This window comes from Chiloscyllium plagiosum, unplaced genomic scaffold (genome assembly GCF_037043375.1).
Source record: "Chiloscyllium plagiosum isolate Xiang-an unplaced genomic scaffold, Cpla_swu_hap1 HiC_scaffold_27, whole genome shotgun sequence".
NCBI lineage: Eukaryota > Metazoa > Chordata > Chondrichthyes > Orectolobiformes > Hemiscylliidae > Chiloscyllium > Chiloscyllium plagiosum.
In genome coordinates this window covers 26,212,818-26,228,554 of record NW_028270165.1, presented here as the reverse complement: position 1 = coordinate 26,228,554, position 15,737 = coordinate 26,212,818, and the positions used below count along the sequence as shown (strand labels likewise).

At 40.4% G+C, this 15,737-nt stretch overlaps 1 protein-coding gene across 1 annotated transcript; it reads left to right on the top strand.

Moving 5' to 3' along the window:
- The first annotated feature begins 2,155 nt into the window (after window positions 1-2,155).
- On the top strand, window positions 2,156-6,877 carry LOC148143476 (putative G protein-coupled receptor 139). The gene is made up of 2 exons (XM_087975664.1): window positions 2,156-2,222; window positions 5,991-6,877. The coding sequence occupies exons 1-2, from the start codon at window positions 2,156-2,158 to the stop codon at window positions 6,875-6,877; spliced, it is 954 nt and encodes a 317-aa protein (XP_087831790.1).
- The last annotated feature ends 8,860 nt before the right edge of the window (window positions 6,878-15,737 follow it).

Here is a 15,737-nt window from a genome sequence, read left to right as displayed (position 1 = left end):
TTCCTGGAATTGTCTCCACATTTCAATTGTTCCCATCTCCTGCCATTTCCTTCCCCATCCGATGTATCCTAAGTATGGCATAATCGTAATATAATTGCCAGTATTTCAGTAATAACTCTTACCCTGTGTTATATACCTATCCAATTCCATCGTGAAAGTAAACATAACCGGTTTGTAGGCGCTATTTCTAAAGTGCTTACCTATCTCCAAACCTTGCAGCTGGCCAGGTTTATTATACAGTACAAAATACAATGTGATCTCACCCCTTGTTGGGTTTTCTACATATTGTGTCTGGAGAACATCCTGCACACATTGGACAAAAATTGACCCATCCAATGTACTCGAACTATTTCATTTCCAGTCAATATTCGGAAAGTTAACGCCCCCCGTAACACCACACCTGTTACTCTCACTCCTATCCAAAACAATCTTTTCTATCAATTTCTCGATTTTTCTGGAACTATTCGGAACCCTGTCAAATATTCTCAACAGTGTGAACTCTACTTTCGTGTTTCAAACCTCAACCCATACTGCCTCAAACGTCCTTTCTGTTACTGTAATATTGTTCTTGACTAACAATGCCACACCTCCCCTTCTTTTATCATTTTTTTTCAGTTCTAACCGAAACATCTAAATCCCGGAATCTGCAACAGCCTTTCCCGTCCCTGGTCTATCCATGTCTTTGAAACGGCCACAACATTGAAGTCCCAGATACCAAACCATGCTGCGAGTTCACCCACTTTATTCTGGATGTTCCTGGTGTTCAGGCAAGCACATTTCAAACCAACTTCCTGCTTGCCAGTGTAATCTTGCGACCATTAAACAATATTTCCAACCTCACTACTCTCAACCTCCTGGACGCTGGAGCTCCAATTTAGTTTCCTATTCCCCTGCTGAGCTAGTTTAAACTGTCTATGAACAGAATGAGCAAATTTACCCCCAGGATATTGGCATCCCTCTGTTTTAGGTGTAGATTATCCTGTTTGTAGAGTTCCCACGTACCCGACAATGAGGCCCAATTATCCACGAACCTGGAATTCTCCCTCCTAGCACCATCCCTGTAGCCACAGGTTCAACTCCTGTTTTCTTCCCTATACCTCGCCTCGCTTACATGTGGCACGGGGAAAAAAAATAACAGCTCTGGTGCTTCTAGTACGAAGCTTCCAATCTAACACTTTGAATTTCTTCCTTAAGTTCCCATTCCATTTCCTACCTATCCTGTTAGGGAATATCTAATCCACGACTTGCAGCTAACGATTCAAACGAAAGTTGCCTTATATGCCGTGATGTGGAATTGACAGTGTTTGACCGGTGTCCACAAAGTCAGAAGTTCGCCACACCAATTGATAGTACAGCAGGTTAATTCAACATCACAAGCTTTCAAAATACTTCTTCACCCGAAAACACAACAGGATTTGTACTCTCAAACAATAGAACAGTGAATTTGAGGTTTTATCACCTATACCTTTGTAAATATAGAATGTGACCCTGATCATTCTTTCCACAGAATTTTGACAGGAAGTTCACAATTAGGTCAGTGAAATAACATATTGTGGGAGCCAATTAAGTAACTGGCCAGTTTTTGATTTTTTTCTTATTTTTCTCTTAAACGTGTTTGTTTCCCTTTTGTATGAATGATGACTGAATTTATTGGCTTAACGCCTAAGCGTTAATTAGATTAAATTCGATGTACTAAATACTTTGTTGAAGGTAGAAAACAGATGTCTATGTTTAATTAATCGCAATAACTGGAATGAATTGTGCGGAAGTCTGGTGATAAATCATTGGAGTAACTATAGTGCGTCTTCTAAGGGTCTGAATTTCGTGATCTGCAAGTGCAGAGTTAGGAAGGGTGGTGTGCTTCTCTCTCTGTGACATGGAAACATCTTGTGCTCTGATAAGCCTACTCCAGGGATTTCTACTCTCCAATTCCATCTGATGGCTAATTGAATTTCAGCAACATGCAATTAAAAATTCATAACTTGTTTTCATAAACTCCGGAAAAAAAAATGTGAAAACGAAATTCAAACGAAAAGCTAACCCCCGGGAGCTCCACAGTGCTATAAAAGATAATGCGTTGGAAAGTACAAACTCAGATTTCTGTTTAGTATCATTACATGCATCACAGACAGACAACCAGGTTTCATCACATACAATGCATGGTTCACTTTTATTTGCCAGGAAAATATATTACACGATCCTTGCTGTCGTTGGTGTTTCAGGTAAGTGTCTATAAGCTTTAAAACTGCATCATTCTCTGTGCATGCTCTGTTGTCATTTAAACATTACATGGGATTTTTTTGTTGCGAGTTGGACAGATATACATTAACAAAATTGAGCTGTTATTTCAAGAAATCAACGTCTCTGACAACCGACTTAACGATTTTCCCAGTCATTGTTAGCTTACAGACACTATAGTTAACAATTATTTTATTCACTGTAATGATGCTTCATGTTCAAACAAACCTCAAAACAGGAAAATGTCTTTAAGTGTACATGTCTTGGAGCATTTCTAAACGTAGAATTATCCTGAGTGTGCTCGCTGAATGTTTTCGAAAACATGATACAACGTTTCATGTATTACTCGGTATCCTGTCATACTGGAATAGTGCTGAGTGTAATAAACTTTTTACAGTCATCCACGGATCACAATTACCATGCATCTCCTCGAGTATCAATTATTCGAGTTCAATACTTGGACAATCTTGTCTTCTTATTCCTGTTTCGATTAATAACATAAATTTCTTGTAGCAATTAACTAATTTCCCAAATTTGGTCCGAAAAACAGCTAAGTCAGTTGTTCGAATGAACAATTCATTTCCATATCGTCAAAAAGATATTGTTGATTGGACCTACTCCAATTGTTTAACAGAAAATTACTATGACAAATAAAATGGGGATGTCTATTTATCTGGGGTATGTTTGTTCCCCATACTTGCTTCTACTTGCAAGTGTGTTGATTATTGACTTCCTCCTATACATTTTGTTTTTAAGTATTACTCAGTTCTGGGACATGCAAGTCGCTGGCTGTTTCAGTATTTGTTGCCCATTCCTCGTTACGCTTTACAATATGTTGGGGAGGGTCATTCTTAGAACACTGCAGTGCATATGTTGTAGATAGACACATAATGTCACAGAAGAATAGAATTCCTAGAGTGCGAAAGCAGACCATTTGGCCGATCAAGTCCAAACCATTCCTCTGAAGAGCATACCTACCAAACCCACCGCATCCTTGTAACGCTACACTTTCTGTGGTCAATCCACCTAAACTGCACATCTTTGGAAACTATGGGCAATTGATCATGGCAAATCCGACGAACCTGCACGTCTTTTTGATTTTGCGTAGAAACCAGGGTACCTGCAGGAAACCCAAACAGACACGGGGAGAAATGAGCTCTCTCTACACAGACAGTAAAGTGAGGGTGGAATCAAACTCGGGATCCCCACACTGAGAGGCAGCATTGCGAACATGTGATCCACTGAACCACCAATTTTGCTCAAATATTTTCCAGCATAAATATGCCAAGTGTTATAAATCACACATTTTGAATATTGGGCAGAGATTTTAAACCGAAAAGTTGAATTATATTTTCAGAAGCACAAATTGATTTGTATTCGGATCCGATGACCAAGGTAGCGTGGGAGAGGTCTCTCAGACACTTTCTCTCCCCCAGTAAACTGCAGAATATTGGTACATACCGGGTTGTAATGGTTACATACAACGTTTTTAAAATCAGTGTTTTCCATCGCCACTCTGGCTAACACATCCAGTACTGCGAATATACGATCAACTATGCATATATTCATAATTAACTGTAGGTCCTCCCATTATCTTGTGATATTTTTCCGAAGGCCATTAGCTATTCGTGAGCTCGCACAACGTATTTATTGATCATATTCCAATAATGGCTGTTTTGACTCTTTCCAGCCACATGGTTCGCATACTTGCTTATTTATAATGAATTTTCTAATAATATTACGCAATTCGTATTCCATGCTGAATTTGTACGAAGTTCAGAAAAGGATGTTAATTTCTACTAAGTGTGATAAAGTTGTCAATGTCAGCTCTAGTAGGAAAACACTTCAGAATTTAAACATTGTTCTAACTAATGCTAAAATTCTGTGACAACGTTGTTAAGTTGGAGAGCATCTTCATTCTTACACGATTTTGAAAAGTGAAGTAACAACAGTCTGTCTGTCTAGCAGCTGCCATTCGCAACTTCTTTTATTTGCATGCTGTAAAATTGTTTCATGGAGAAGTTAATTCTCGAATAGGTCTTATTGTGATTACTTTAAATATGTTTCAAACCTGCACGTTCTACTAAATAAGATGGCATTCGTTAAAATTCCACTTTTGGCGATGAAATGTAATCACTTTTCCAGCTCTAACAAATCATTCAAGTAAGCTTACTTGGATTGTCTAAAGTTCTCTGGGCTTGAACTCCTTATTAACCGTGCCTTCTATTTTATCTGAACCATTCTCCCCTTGTTTCTTAGACTGTGCGTTAGGACGGATAATAAGCAATTGTTTAGTTTTATAAGTCATGTGACCCAGTTTTAAAGTTGTTTCAGCATCCCGTTGTTACGTTATTGTATATGTCTTTGTTCTCGTTTACAATTCTTTTTTTCTCAATAGTCTTTCGTTGTTCTAATGTCGCTGCTGATGGAGTGGAACTGTCTCTATACTGCCTACAGCAATGTAGTTAAAGGAAATCTAGTTCGATATATTAATGTTCGTTCGTCAGCTGCATTTATAATTTTAACATGCCCATATATGTGTGCTGTGTATGTTGTGAAAAAAGGCTTCCTGTAAAGTGGATCAAGCTTTCATAGAGTCATAGATCTTAGCGCTGGTCCGTCTGAGTTGTTGGAGTCATCGAGATGTACTGCACAAACACAGACCCTTCTGTCCAACTTGTTCATGTCGACCAGATATCCCAGCCTAACTTAGTCCCACCTGCCAGCACCCGGCCTATATCCCTCCAAAACCTTCCTCTTTGTGTGCCTTTTAAATGTTGCAATTGTACGAACTTCCACCACTTTCTCTGGCAGCTCATTTCATACATGTACCATACTCTACATGAAAATAGTTGCCCTTTAGATCACTTTTGTATCTTTCCCCACTCACCCTATCCCTATGCCCTCTCGTTCTGGACTCCCCCACATCAGGGAAAGTACTTTGTCTGTTTATCCTATACATGCCCCTCATGATTTTAAAGACATTACCTTTTCTTTCTAAAATTAAAAGCAGAAGTTTCTAATCAGACAATTTCCTTTGGATCTGCAGTTTGTCTTCAGTGAGGAGGAGGTTTATCATTTGCATTCTACACCATCTTAATGAGACTATAGTATAATTCTCAAAGGCATTTAATTACCTATCAGTGACAGTCACGATTTGAGCTGTACGAAACGCTGCATAAGCTCCAGCTGTAACGCTTGCCATTTTGTATCTTTTTTTTATAAAAGCCATTTGTCACACTCTGTCATGGACAGCGGCAATAATGTCAGTAAAGTATTCTCTAACTTTCGAGTCTCTGTAGATCTGTTCACTTCCGTTTCCTATTAGCATAACATTTCCAGGCGTTTTTAGTATTCCTCTTGAGGAAATTCTTGATTTGACGACATTTACATCACCTTAAACTGTGGTTATTTTTAATTTAATTTAAAAACTTTGTGCAGCTCAGACAGATGTGTTTGCATTCCAATGCCAGATCTTTCATCAGAAGTATTTGGGACATACTAAAAGGTTTCACGTCAATGTGCACTGCATTTGTGTAGTAAAAATGTTATGTCTGATGGTCTGATTGCCATAAATCGTATGATTCACATTCCAATCGGGTACATTAATCATTCTGACTAAAGTAGCATGCATGCTGAAATAATATTTGAGGGTTTTTTTATTCTGATCAGAGTCGTCCGTAAATGCCTGATTTAAGGAAGAATTATTCACAATAATTTTGGATGTTTCTTTCCATCTTTCCACAACGTAGTCAATTCAGTAGCAATACTGATCCTGTCCCGGGGCAAGTGTGGACTCTCTCCTTGCACTACTCGCTATCTTGTGGCCATGGCAATGGCGGATCTTCTGACAATCATCACTGAAGTCATACTCCATCGGATCACCTACTTTTATTTTCCATTATACTTCCTCAGAATCACCCCTGTGTGCAGTGCTGGCTATGTTCTCATACGTATAGCAATAGACTGTTCTGTTTGGTTCACAGTCACCTTCACTTTTGATCGATTTGTTGCCATTTGTTGCCAAACGCTAAAATTAAAATATTGCACCAAGAAAACTGCAGCCGTGGTCTTATCAACCACTGGGATTGTGTTCTGTGTAAAAAACATTCCCATCTATTTTAGATTTAAACCGATAAGTATAATTGACAATGTTCCAATTGCGTGTTCAAATAAGCCAAGCTACTTTACTGACCCTCGATGGATCGGATTTAGAATGTTTGAAAAGGCTTTATCGCCATTGATGCCATTCGGATTAATTCTCTTGCTGAATGGCCTTACAGTGAGACATATTTTAATGGCCAGTCGGGTCCGTCAGGGCCTGAGAGGACAAAGCAAGGGAGAGAATCAGAGTGACCCAGAGATGGAGAGTAGAAGGAAGTCTATGATTTTACTCTTCTCCATTTCAGGCAGCTTTATACTTCTATGGTTTGTATACATGTTATTTTTTTTTGAAGTAGAAGAGTACTTGGATGAAGATGCTGCTCATGTTTTTGAAAAAGTCTCTTACATGCTGCGGAATATGAGCTGCTGTACAAACACATTTATATATTTGGCAACACAGTCCAAGTTCCGAGAGCAGTTGAAGCGTGCTATGCTATATCCAGTTAAGTCAACTATTAAACGATGTATTAAATGAATGTACGATGAATATCCAAAATGTCTACAGATAAGGATCGATTTGGCTTGCAGAGGATCCGCTGCAAAATGGTACTGGAGTGGGAATTCAGCTATCCTGCTTGCCAGAGGAAAGAGATGCCAGAGTAATGAGATATCAGAGAGCAAGAATATTGGACAAAAATCAGAAGAAATTGACAGATACATCATAGGAATCATGTCATTGCAACAAGTGGAATAATCATTTTGGAGAATTCTGAGTAGGACAGAAGCAAGAGAAAATTCTCCATGAAAGCTAGCTAAAAGATATGTGGACGTTTGCAGATGGACCGCAAGGATAGTGAGAGGTGACCGTGATGTATTAGGCTAACAGTAGAAGTCAGGCAATAAATTTGAAAGATCACGGGCCTAACATTGGCTTTCGGGGAAGGGGTTGGTGACGATTCGCCATGGCAGATTTGCTGCCGATGATTAACCACTGCCAGTTCGTCAGCAGCGTTTCTCCGCTGGGATCGTTTGACCTCTGGAGACTATTTGCCACCAGAAATATATATATGTACTGATTGTTTTCCCTCCCGCCTTTCTTTCAACTTTTCAGTCCCCTTTGTTTATGCAACTACACACTACATATTGATATAAAAAGAGGTAAAATAAATATCATTTTATTGGTTTATATATAAAAATGAGTTACAAACTTTAAAAAAAAACAAAGGAAATATATTTTAAAAGCTTTGTAATGGCAGTAAAATCTCACATTAATATTAAATGAAATTTCAGTTCATTTGATAGTTATGCGCTATTCCTCTAAGATATTCCAAACAATTTCTTTCGCCGTATTCAAGAACAACATTTTAAAAATTCTATCGTCTGCGTCTCGATAATTTTTTTTTCCGTTATTTGTGGTGGCCCCTTTGCTCACATCGCCAAAACTTAATACTTGAATCACTCTTGAATAGTTTATCAAAAATATATATAAAATCATCGTGGTAAAACTTCTTATTTCCACGTTTATCAATAATTTCTGTTTCCCTACTAAAAATTCCTGTTCCAAAAATACAAGCTTAAAAAAAACACTCTCCTGTAACGAAAATAAGTTGTTACTGAAACAACGCCAACACTACCTTAACCAATATAACGACAATTTTTTGTACGACCAATATTCAAAATATACGACTCACTTGCGGTGGTGAATCGTCTTCAGTTGCCAATGGGCGGTAGCTAAGCGTCCTCGGTGGTCAAAGGGCAGTGACCAATCGTTGGCGGCGAATCTGCTGTGGCGAACGGCCCCATCCCGTCGGGGAACAGATTAGAAAGCGATGTTGTCCACAACACAGTCCTCTTTCTATTCTAACCTCCTCACCTATTCTCACAGAGAGAAGGAAAACAAATGACTTTCAAATAGCAAAACTCATGAAATGATGGATAATATATTGATTGTTAGTAATATTAGCACTTTTACTGCTCATAATCAGTGAGAGTAATACAGATTTTTTACATCCCCGTTCTAGTTCTCTGACGTAACAGCTCTCTTCTGTCTCACTTTCTTTCTTCGCCTCCCACCACCCGATTTAAGACTGAGGAGAGACATGGGTTTCACTGTGTCAAGTCTGTTCAAGCAGAGACCACGCTCTCCTGTGGAGAGACGTGATGAAATTAGATAACCGGCGGTGTAATAGTTGGTCCCACGTTTGTCAACAGGACGTGAAAATCTTTTAGGAGACTTTTTTTTAATCCATTCCTAAATGACACTGACTAATTGCTTGGAAAGTGCCTCCAGATTATTCTCTCTTTTCAGCCTGTTCATTCCACACTTCTCCCTGTCCAATCGGTCACCTACCTCATTTCACTTTCATGCTGTTCTATTTCTATTTCTCATTTTGGACGTTTGTTGGCCGCTCTTAAATGGCCAGACTGTTTCTTCATATCGTTACTCAGTTACTCACTGTGCTAAGGTCCTGTTTTAAAGCTTGTTGAACTTAATATTTTCGAATTGCGTTGCACCTTCTGCACTTTCCCTGCAACACACCATCTCTCTTATTTTTCTTTCTGCTCTTTTGCCCCCGTCACATTTGTCTCCCGTGTGTTCCATTGCATGAAACTACTAATGTGGTATTCCTTCTTTCCACCTTTCTGTCTTCATAGTATCCCTTCCATCAGAATTCAAAACCAAAATGGAAACCTTGCCTCTAAGCCACACTGTGAATGAAACTTAATTGAAAATCAAATGCAAATTTAAATTGCACCTACCCATAGGTGAATGCTAACCTTGAACAAGTGCACAGTCCAACAGTAACACGATCTGGTAATCTGATAACCTAACAGTCAGAATGACCATTACCAAAATCACAATCCACAAGCTACTCAAACCTAATTACTTCTTCTACGTCATAGCCTAGACGTAAACAGGATTTGTATAATCATAATCTGAAACAAAAACATATAACATAGAAAGGTATAGCACAGAACAGGCCCTTCGGCCGACGATGTTGTGCCGAGGATTAATCCTAATGTAAAATAAAGTAACAGTCCTATGCACCCCTCAATTCACCGCTGTCGATGTGCACGTCCAGCTCTCACTTAAATGTCCCTAATGACTCTGCTTCCAACATCACTGCTGGCAACGCATTTCATGAATTCAGAACTCTCTGTGTTAAGAACCTACCTCTGACGTCTCCTCCATATCTTTCCCCTGATATCTTAAAATGATTACCTCTCGTGCCAGTCAATCCTGCCCTGGAAAAAAGTCTCTGAGTAGTAACTCTATTCATGCCTCTCATTAACTTGTACACCTCGATCAGGTCACCTCTCTTCCTCCTTCTCTCCAGACTGAAAAGTCCGAGCTTAGTAAACCTCTCTCCATACGAGAAGCCCTCCAGCCCAGGCAGCATTCTGGTAAACCTTCTTTGCACCCTCTTTAAAGCCACTGCATCTTTCACATAGTAGGGCAACCAGAACTGGATACAATATTCCAAATGTGGTCTCACCATGGACTTGTAGAGCTGCAGCAAAACCTCGCGACTCTTAAAATCAATCTCGCGTTAATGACAGCCAAAACAACATATGCTTTTTTTTTAACAACCGTCTCAACGTCGGTGGCAACTTTAAGGGATCTATGCACTTGAGCATCAAGATCCCTCTGTTGCTCCACACTACCCAGAATGCTGCCTTTAATCCTATATTCAGCATTCAAGTTCGACATTTCAAAATGCTTCACTTCGCATTTACCCAGGTTGGACTACACCTGTCATTTCTTGCATTCTGTCTATGATGTGCTGCAGCTTTCAATAGCTCTCGGTACTATCAAAAGCACCTCCAACCTTTGTGGCATCGGCAAATGTACTCACCCATCCTCAATCTCCTCATTCAAGTCAATTATAAGAGTACAAAGAGCAGAGACCCAAGAACACAGCACTGCGGAACTCGAGGCAACACTGACCTCCAGGCAGAATACTTATCATCTAAAACCACTCTCTGCCTTCTGACAGGCAACCAATTGTGAATCCAGTTAGCCAAATCTCCCTGTATCCCAAACCTCCTGATGTTATGAATGAGCCTACCATGGGGAACGTTATCGAATGCCTTGCTGAAGTCCAGATACACCAGATCCACTGCTTGAACTTCATCGACATGTCTTGTCACCTCCTCAAACAACTCAGTAAGGTTAGTGAGACCTGACCTTCCCCTCACAAAGCCATGCTGACTGCTTTTAAACATGCTATGCTCTTTCAAATAGTCATAAATCCTATCACTCAGAATAATTTCCAAACCCTTGCTGACCACAGACGTATGACTGACTAGCCTGTAATTGCCAGGGATTTCAACCTATCAACATTCTCGAAAAGAGGAACAACATTAACCTCCTTCCAATCCTCCGGTACGGTTCACATGGACAGTGAGGAAGCAAAGATCTTCGCCAGCGGATCAGCAACCACCTTTCTCGCTTCCCGGAGCAAATTAGGATAAATATGGTCTGGCCCTGGGAACTTACCAATCTTAATGTTTGTCAAAATTTCCAGCACATCAACTTCATCAATCTTGATCTGCTCAAGCCTGTCTCCCAGCTCCTCAAAGTTCTCATTTACAACAACTTACCTTTCCTTCGCAAAGAACGCATTTCAGGCTTCCCCTATCTTTTAAGCTTGTAAGCACAATTTCCCTACGCTATCCTTGATCGGCCCTTCCTTCTCCCTGATCATTCTCCTATTCCTCACGTATGAGTAAAACGCGTTTGGGTTCTCCCTAATCCTTCCTGCCAAGCCTTTTTCGTGACACTTCCTGGACCTCCTCTTTCCATTTCTGAGCTCCATTCTAGTAAGCCTGCAATCCTCTAAAGCTGTGCTCGATCTTTGCTTCCTCTACCTTATGTCGGCTGCGTTCTTCTTTTTGACGAGAAGCTACTCTGTTCTCATCATCCAAGGCTCCTTAATCATGCCCCTTTTAACTGCCTCAGAGAAGCAAATTCGTGCATCACTCGCAACAAATGCTCCTTGAACAGTCTCCACAAATCTGCTGTGCTCTTTCGGTTGAACAATTGCTCCGAGTCCTTGCTTCCCAACTCCGGTCTGACAGCGTCGTAATTTTCTTTTCCCCACTTAAATATCTTCCCTCGGTAACTGCTCCTTCTCCTCTCTAAGGCTATGGTAAAGTGAAGCAGTTGTGGTCACTGTCACCAAAGTGTTCTCCCCTCGTGAGATCTGACACCTGTCCTGGCTCATTGCCGAGCACCAAATTCAAAGTACCCTTTTCCCCCGCTGGTCTGTCTACATACTGTGTAAGGAAATTCTCCTGAACAAACTTGACAAAAACGGCTCTATCCAAACCATCTGCACTAAGGAGTCTCCAGTCGATATTGGGAATGTTGACGTCACGCACACCAACAACCCTGATACATCTGCATTTTTCCAAACTCTTCTGGCTTTCGTGTTCTTCAATCTTTCTACTGCCATTACTGGGTCTGTAGAAACCCCCAATGAGGTGGCTGATCCCTTGCTCTTCCTAACTCCCACCCATACTGACTCAGGAGGCAAACCTTCCTCAAAAACCTTCATTTCTGTAACTGTGGTGCACTCTCTGGTTAGCAATGCTACAACCCCTTGTCTTTTTCCAACCTCCATGTTATTTTTAAAAGTTCTAAACCCTGGAACATCTAGCAACCATTCCTGCCCCTGCAAAACACACATCTCCGTTAAGGCCACAACATTATAGTCTCAAACCTGATTCATGCACGAAGTTAATCACTCTTATTTCTGACACTCATTGCATTAAAGCAGACACACTTTAACCGATTCCTTTGTTTCATCACATGAGAAAACTTCCCGATGGATTCTTCGCATCCTGTCACTGCCCCATCTGCAACTACCCCCTCTCAGCTAAGTAGCTCTGATACATACCCCCTTGCCAAACCAGTTTAAACCCTCGAACCACACGAGCAAATCTCACAAATAGGACATTTGTGCCCTTCCAGTTCAGCTGCAACCCGTCCTTCATGTACAGGTCCCACCCTTCCCCAGAAGTCATCCCAATGGTATAGGTATCTGATTCCATCCGTCCTGTACCAGCCTCGCAGCCACGTGCCATGGTGCATTCGCTGACTCACGCAAAATTCGCAACAAACAAGAAAACAGATTGCAACGCCAAGCGACACTTTAGCCATAAATGCATTTAAAATGAGTAGGCTCGATGGCTGAATATCTCACTCATTTTCCATTGTTGTTCGTTTCCGATGTATTCAGAAATACAGCCTAACTGTTGTCAAATGGCATATATGATCTCTAATCCCAAAATTAAGGCTAAACCCATTGTAACATAGTGCGTCAACAAACAAGACATTCTGCACATTATTTACAACAGCGAGTTTTGAGAAGATTTGTAGCTGAGGTTGAGGTTTCGGATGTAGGTTTGCTCACTGAGCTGCAAGGTTAATTTCCTCGTGGTTTCGTTACCCCACTAGGTAGCATCCTCAGTGGGCCTCAGGCGAAGCAATGCTGAAAATTCCTGCTTTCTCTTCATATGCTTGGATATCTTCGGGTTGGTGATGTCATTTTCTCAGTGAGTGGTAAATGGAGTCTAAATCGATGTGTTTGTTGATTGAATTCCTGTTGGAATGCCATGCTTCTACGAATTCTCGTGCGTGTCTTTGTTTGGCTTGTCCGAGGATGGATGTGTTGTCCTAGTCGAAATGGTGTCCTTCCTCATCCGTATGTGAGGATACTAGTGGGAGAGGATCTAGCCTTTTTGTGGCCTTTTGGTGTTCATGTATCCTGGTGGCTAGTTGTCTGCTGTTTGTCCAATGTAGCGTTTGTTACAGCCATTGCACAGTATTTTGTAAATGACACAATAAATAGTAAAATTACCTGACCGACCCTTAACAGACACTGAGAAAACCGTCTTTGTAAGAGGATTAAATTACAACTGCCAGGATGTGGATGAGAAAGATTTCTTAGCAGAATTAGACACAACACTAAAAGACAACCAACTTATATAAGAAACCCAGCAAACCATCAGACAGGTAGTGGCACCAACATTAAGCAGCAAAAAGGAAGAAAACACTCTTAATGCAAAAGAAAGGAAGGCACTAGAAAGACTAAAGAAAGATAAAATCATTGTTATCTTACCTTCAGACAAAGAACGTTTGACAGTCATTCTAAATCGGAGAGGCTACATTGAAAAAGTGAATGCACTAATACAGATACCAACACTTACTAACAGATGGCGATAGACCCGACCCCACAACTAGAGAACCAAATCACAGCCCTACTCAAAAACCTCAGAAATCTGCAGAAATAAGTAAGACCGACTTCCAAAAGAATGAAACCAGACGGATCCAACATTCCACGCTTCTACGGAATACCATAAATTCACAAATCAGGAACCCCCCACAGACCCATAGTCTCACGACCTGGAAACACCAACTTACAGATTGGCCAAGGAGCTACACCAAAGTCTAAAACACTTAGTACAAGTCTCACGCCAATCCACCAAAGAATTCCTGAAGACCATCAAAGACGCTAAGATAGAAGAGTAAGAAATAATGGTCTCCTTTGATGTAACAGCCTTGCCAACATCAATCAACATTAACCTGGCCAAGGAAACACTGGCTACACTATTAGAAGACCCAATAACGCATATACCAACCACCACTAACTACATCCACAAGGACAGTGTCATCAAGCTAGTGGACCTACACATAATCGCACATTTCAACTTCAACAACAAAACCTACAGACAATCCAACGGAACACCCACTGGATCTCCGCTATCAGGGTCCTTAGCAGAGGCAGTAATGCAGCAACTTGAACAAACCACTCTGCCAACCATCCAACACAAACTTTGGGTCCGCTCCGTGCATGACACCTTTGTCATCACTAAACGAAACAAATTAGGGGAAACTTTTAAGACCATTAATAATATCCTTACTGGCATAACATTCACTAAAGAGGAGGGAAACAACAACATACTGATATTGCTACAAGTCACAGTAGAGGGAACAGCTAATGGGGATCTTCAAACCAGCGTCTACAGGAAAACAACACATACGGATTAAATATTGAACTACAGAAGCAACCATCCTAACACCGACAAACGAAGCGGCATCAGAACATTACTTCAACGAGCCATCACACACTGCAGCACAGAATAACTACGCAGAGCAGAGACAGATCATCCATACCATGTATTCAAAAAAGAATGGGTATGCAATGAACACAGACCGTTGATTTTTCAGCAACAAATCCAAACAAGCAGACAAAAACAAGTCCAGAAACCCTAGCCACTCTCCCCTACATCAAAGACATCTTGGAAATGACTGCCAGATTACTCAGGCCGCTTGCTATCATGGTAGCCCATAAACACACCAACACACTAAAACAGAAGCTAATAAACTTGAAAGACTCTATACAGACAACGTGCAAATATAAGGTCATTTAGAAAATACGGTGCAAAGACTGTAACAAGTACTACATTGGACAAACAGGCAGAAAACTAGCCACCAGGGTACATGACCAGCAATTTGTCACAAAAAAACATAACCCTTTGTCACTACTATGCTCACATATGGAGGAGGACGGACACCACTTTGACCGTGACAATACATCCATCCTAGAACAAGGCAGACAAAGAGACTCACGAGAATTCCGAGAAGCATGGCATTACAACCAAAACTCTATGAACAAACACATTGAGTTAGACCCCATCTACCACCTCCGAGGAATGGAACAGGAAGTGGCTTCACCACAGGAAGTAACATCACCACAGGAAATGACATCTCCAACCAAAAGAAACCTAAAGATATAAAGAGAAAGCAGGAATTTTCAACAGTGCTTCGCCTGAGGTCCACTGAAGTTGTTTGCTATTTGGATAACGAAACGTCTGCAAATAAAGCTTGTAGCTCAGCTAGCAAACCTACATGCAATATTATTCACAATAAAAGAATACGATGGTATTTATTTGATCCAGTTGGAGTAATTCAAAAACGTTCTGCCAATCTAAACTGAATCTTATAATCAAGTCATTGCCACTAAACTCAACCTAGTTTTGTCCAGAAAACTAAGACTTAACTAAGTGTAGAAACTAGAGATTGGCTAAAACCAATTTTATGTCTATTAAACCTATTAACAATTTGGCTACGAATAAAATACTAACATAAAAAAAAGCACGACCGCAGTTAGGCGGTAGTGTGAGGAAAAAATAACATAAGTGTAAAACCCGAAAACAATTTGAATTTCAATCGAATCCCTTTCTTGGCAATAAACCTGAATTTAACAAACAGCGCAATGACATTCTCACCAAAAGCATAAGAAAAAAAAATGTACGAAATCTATTTTCATTTCAAATTCGAACTGACAATCCAAACCCAAAACAGTAAAGCAGAGATGGTTACAGCA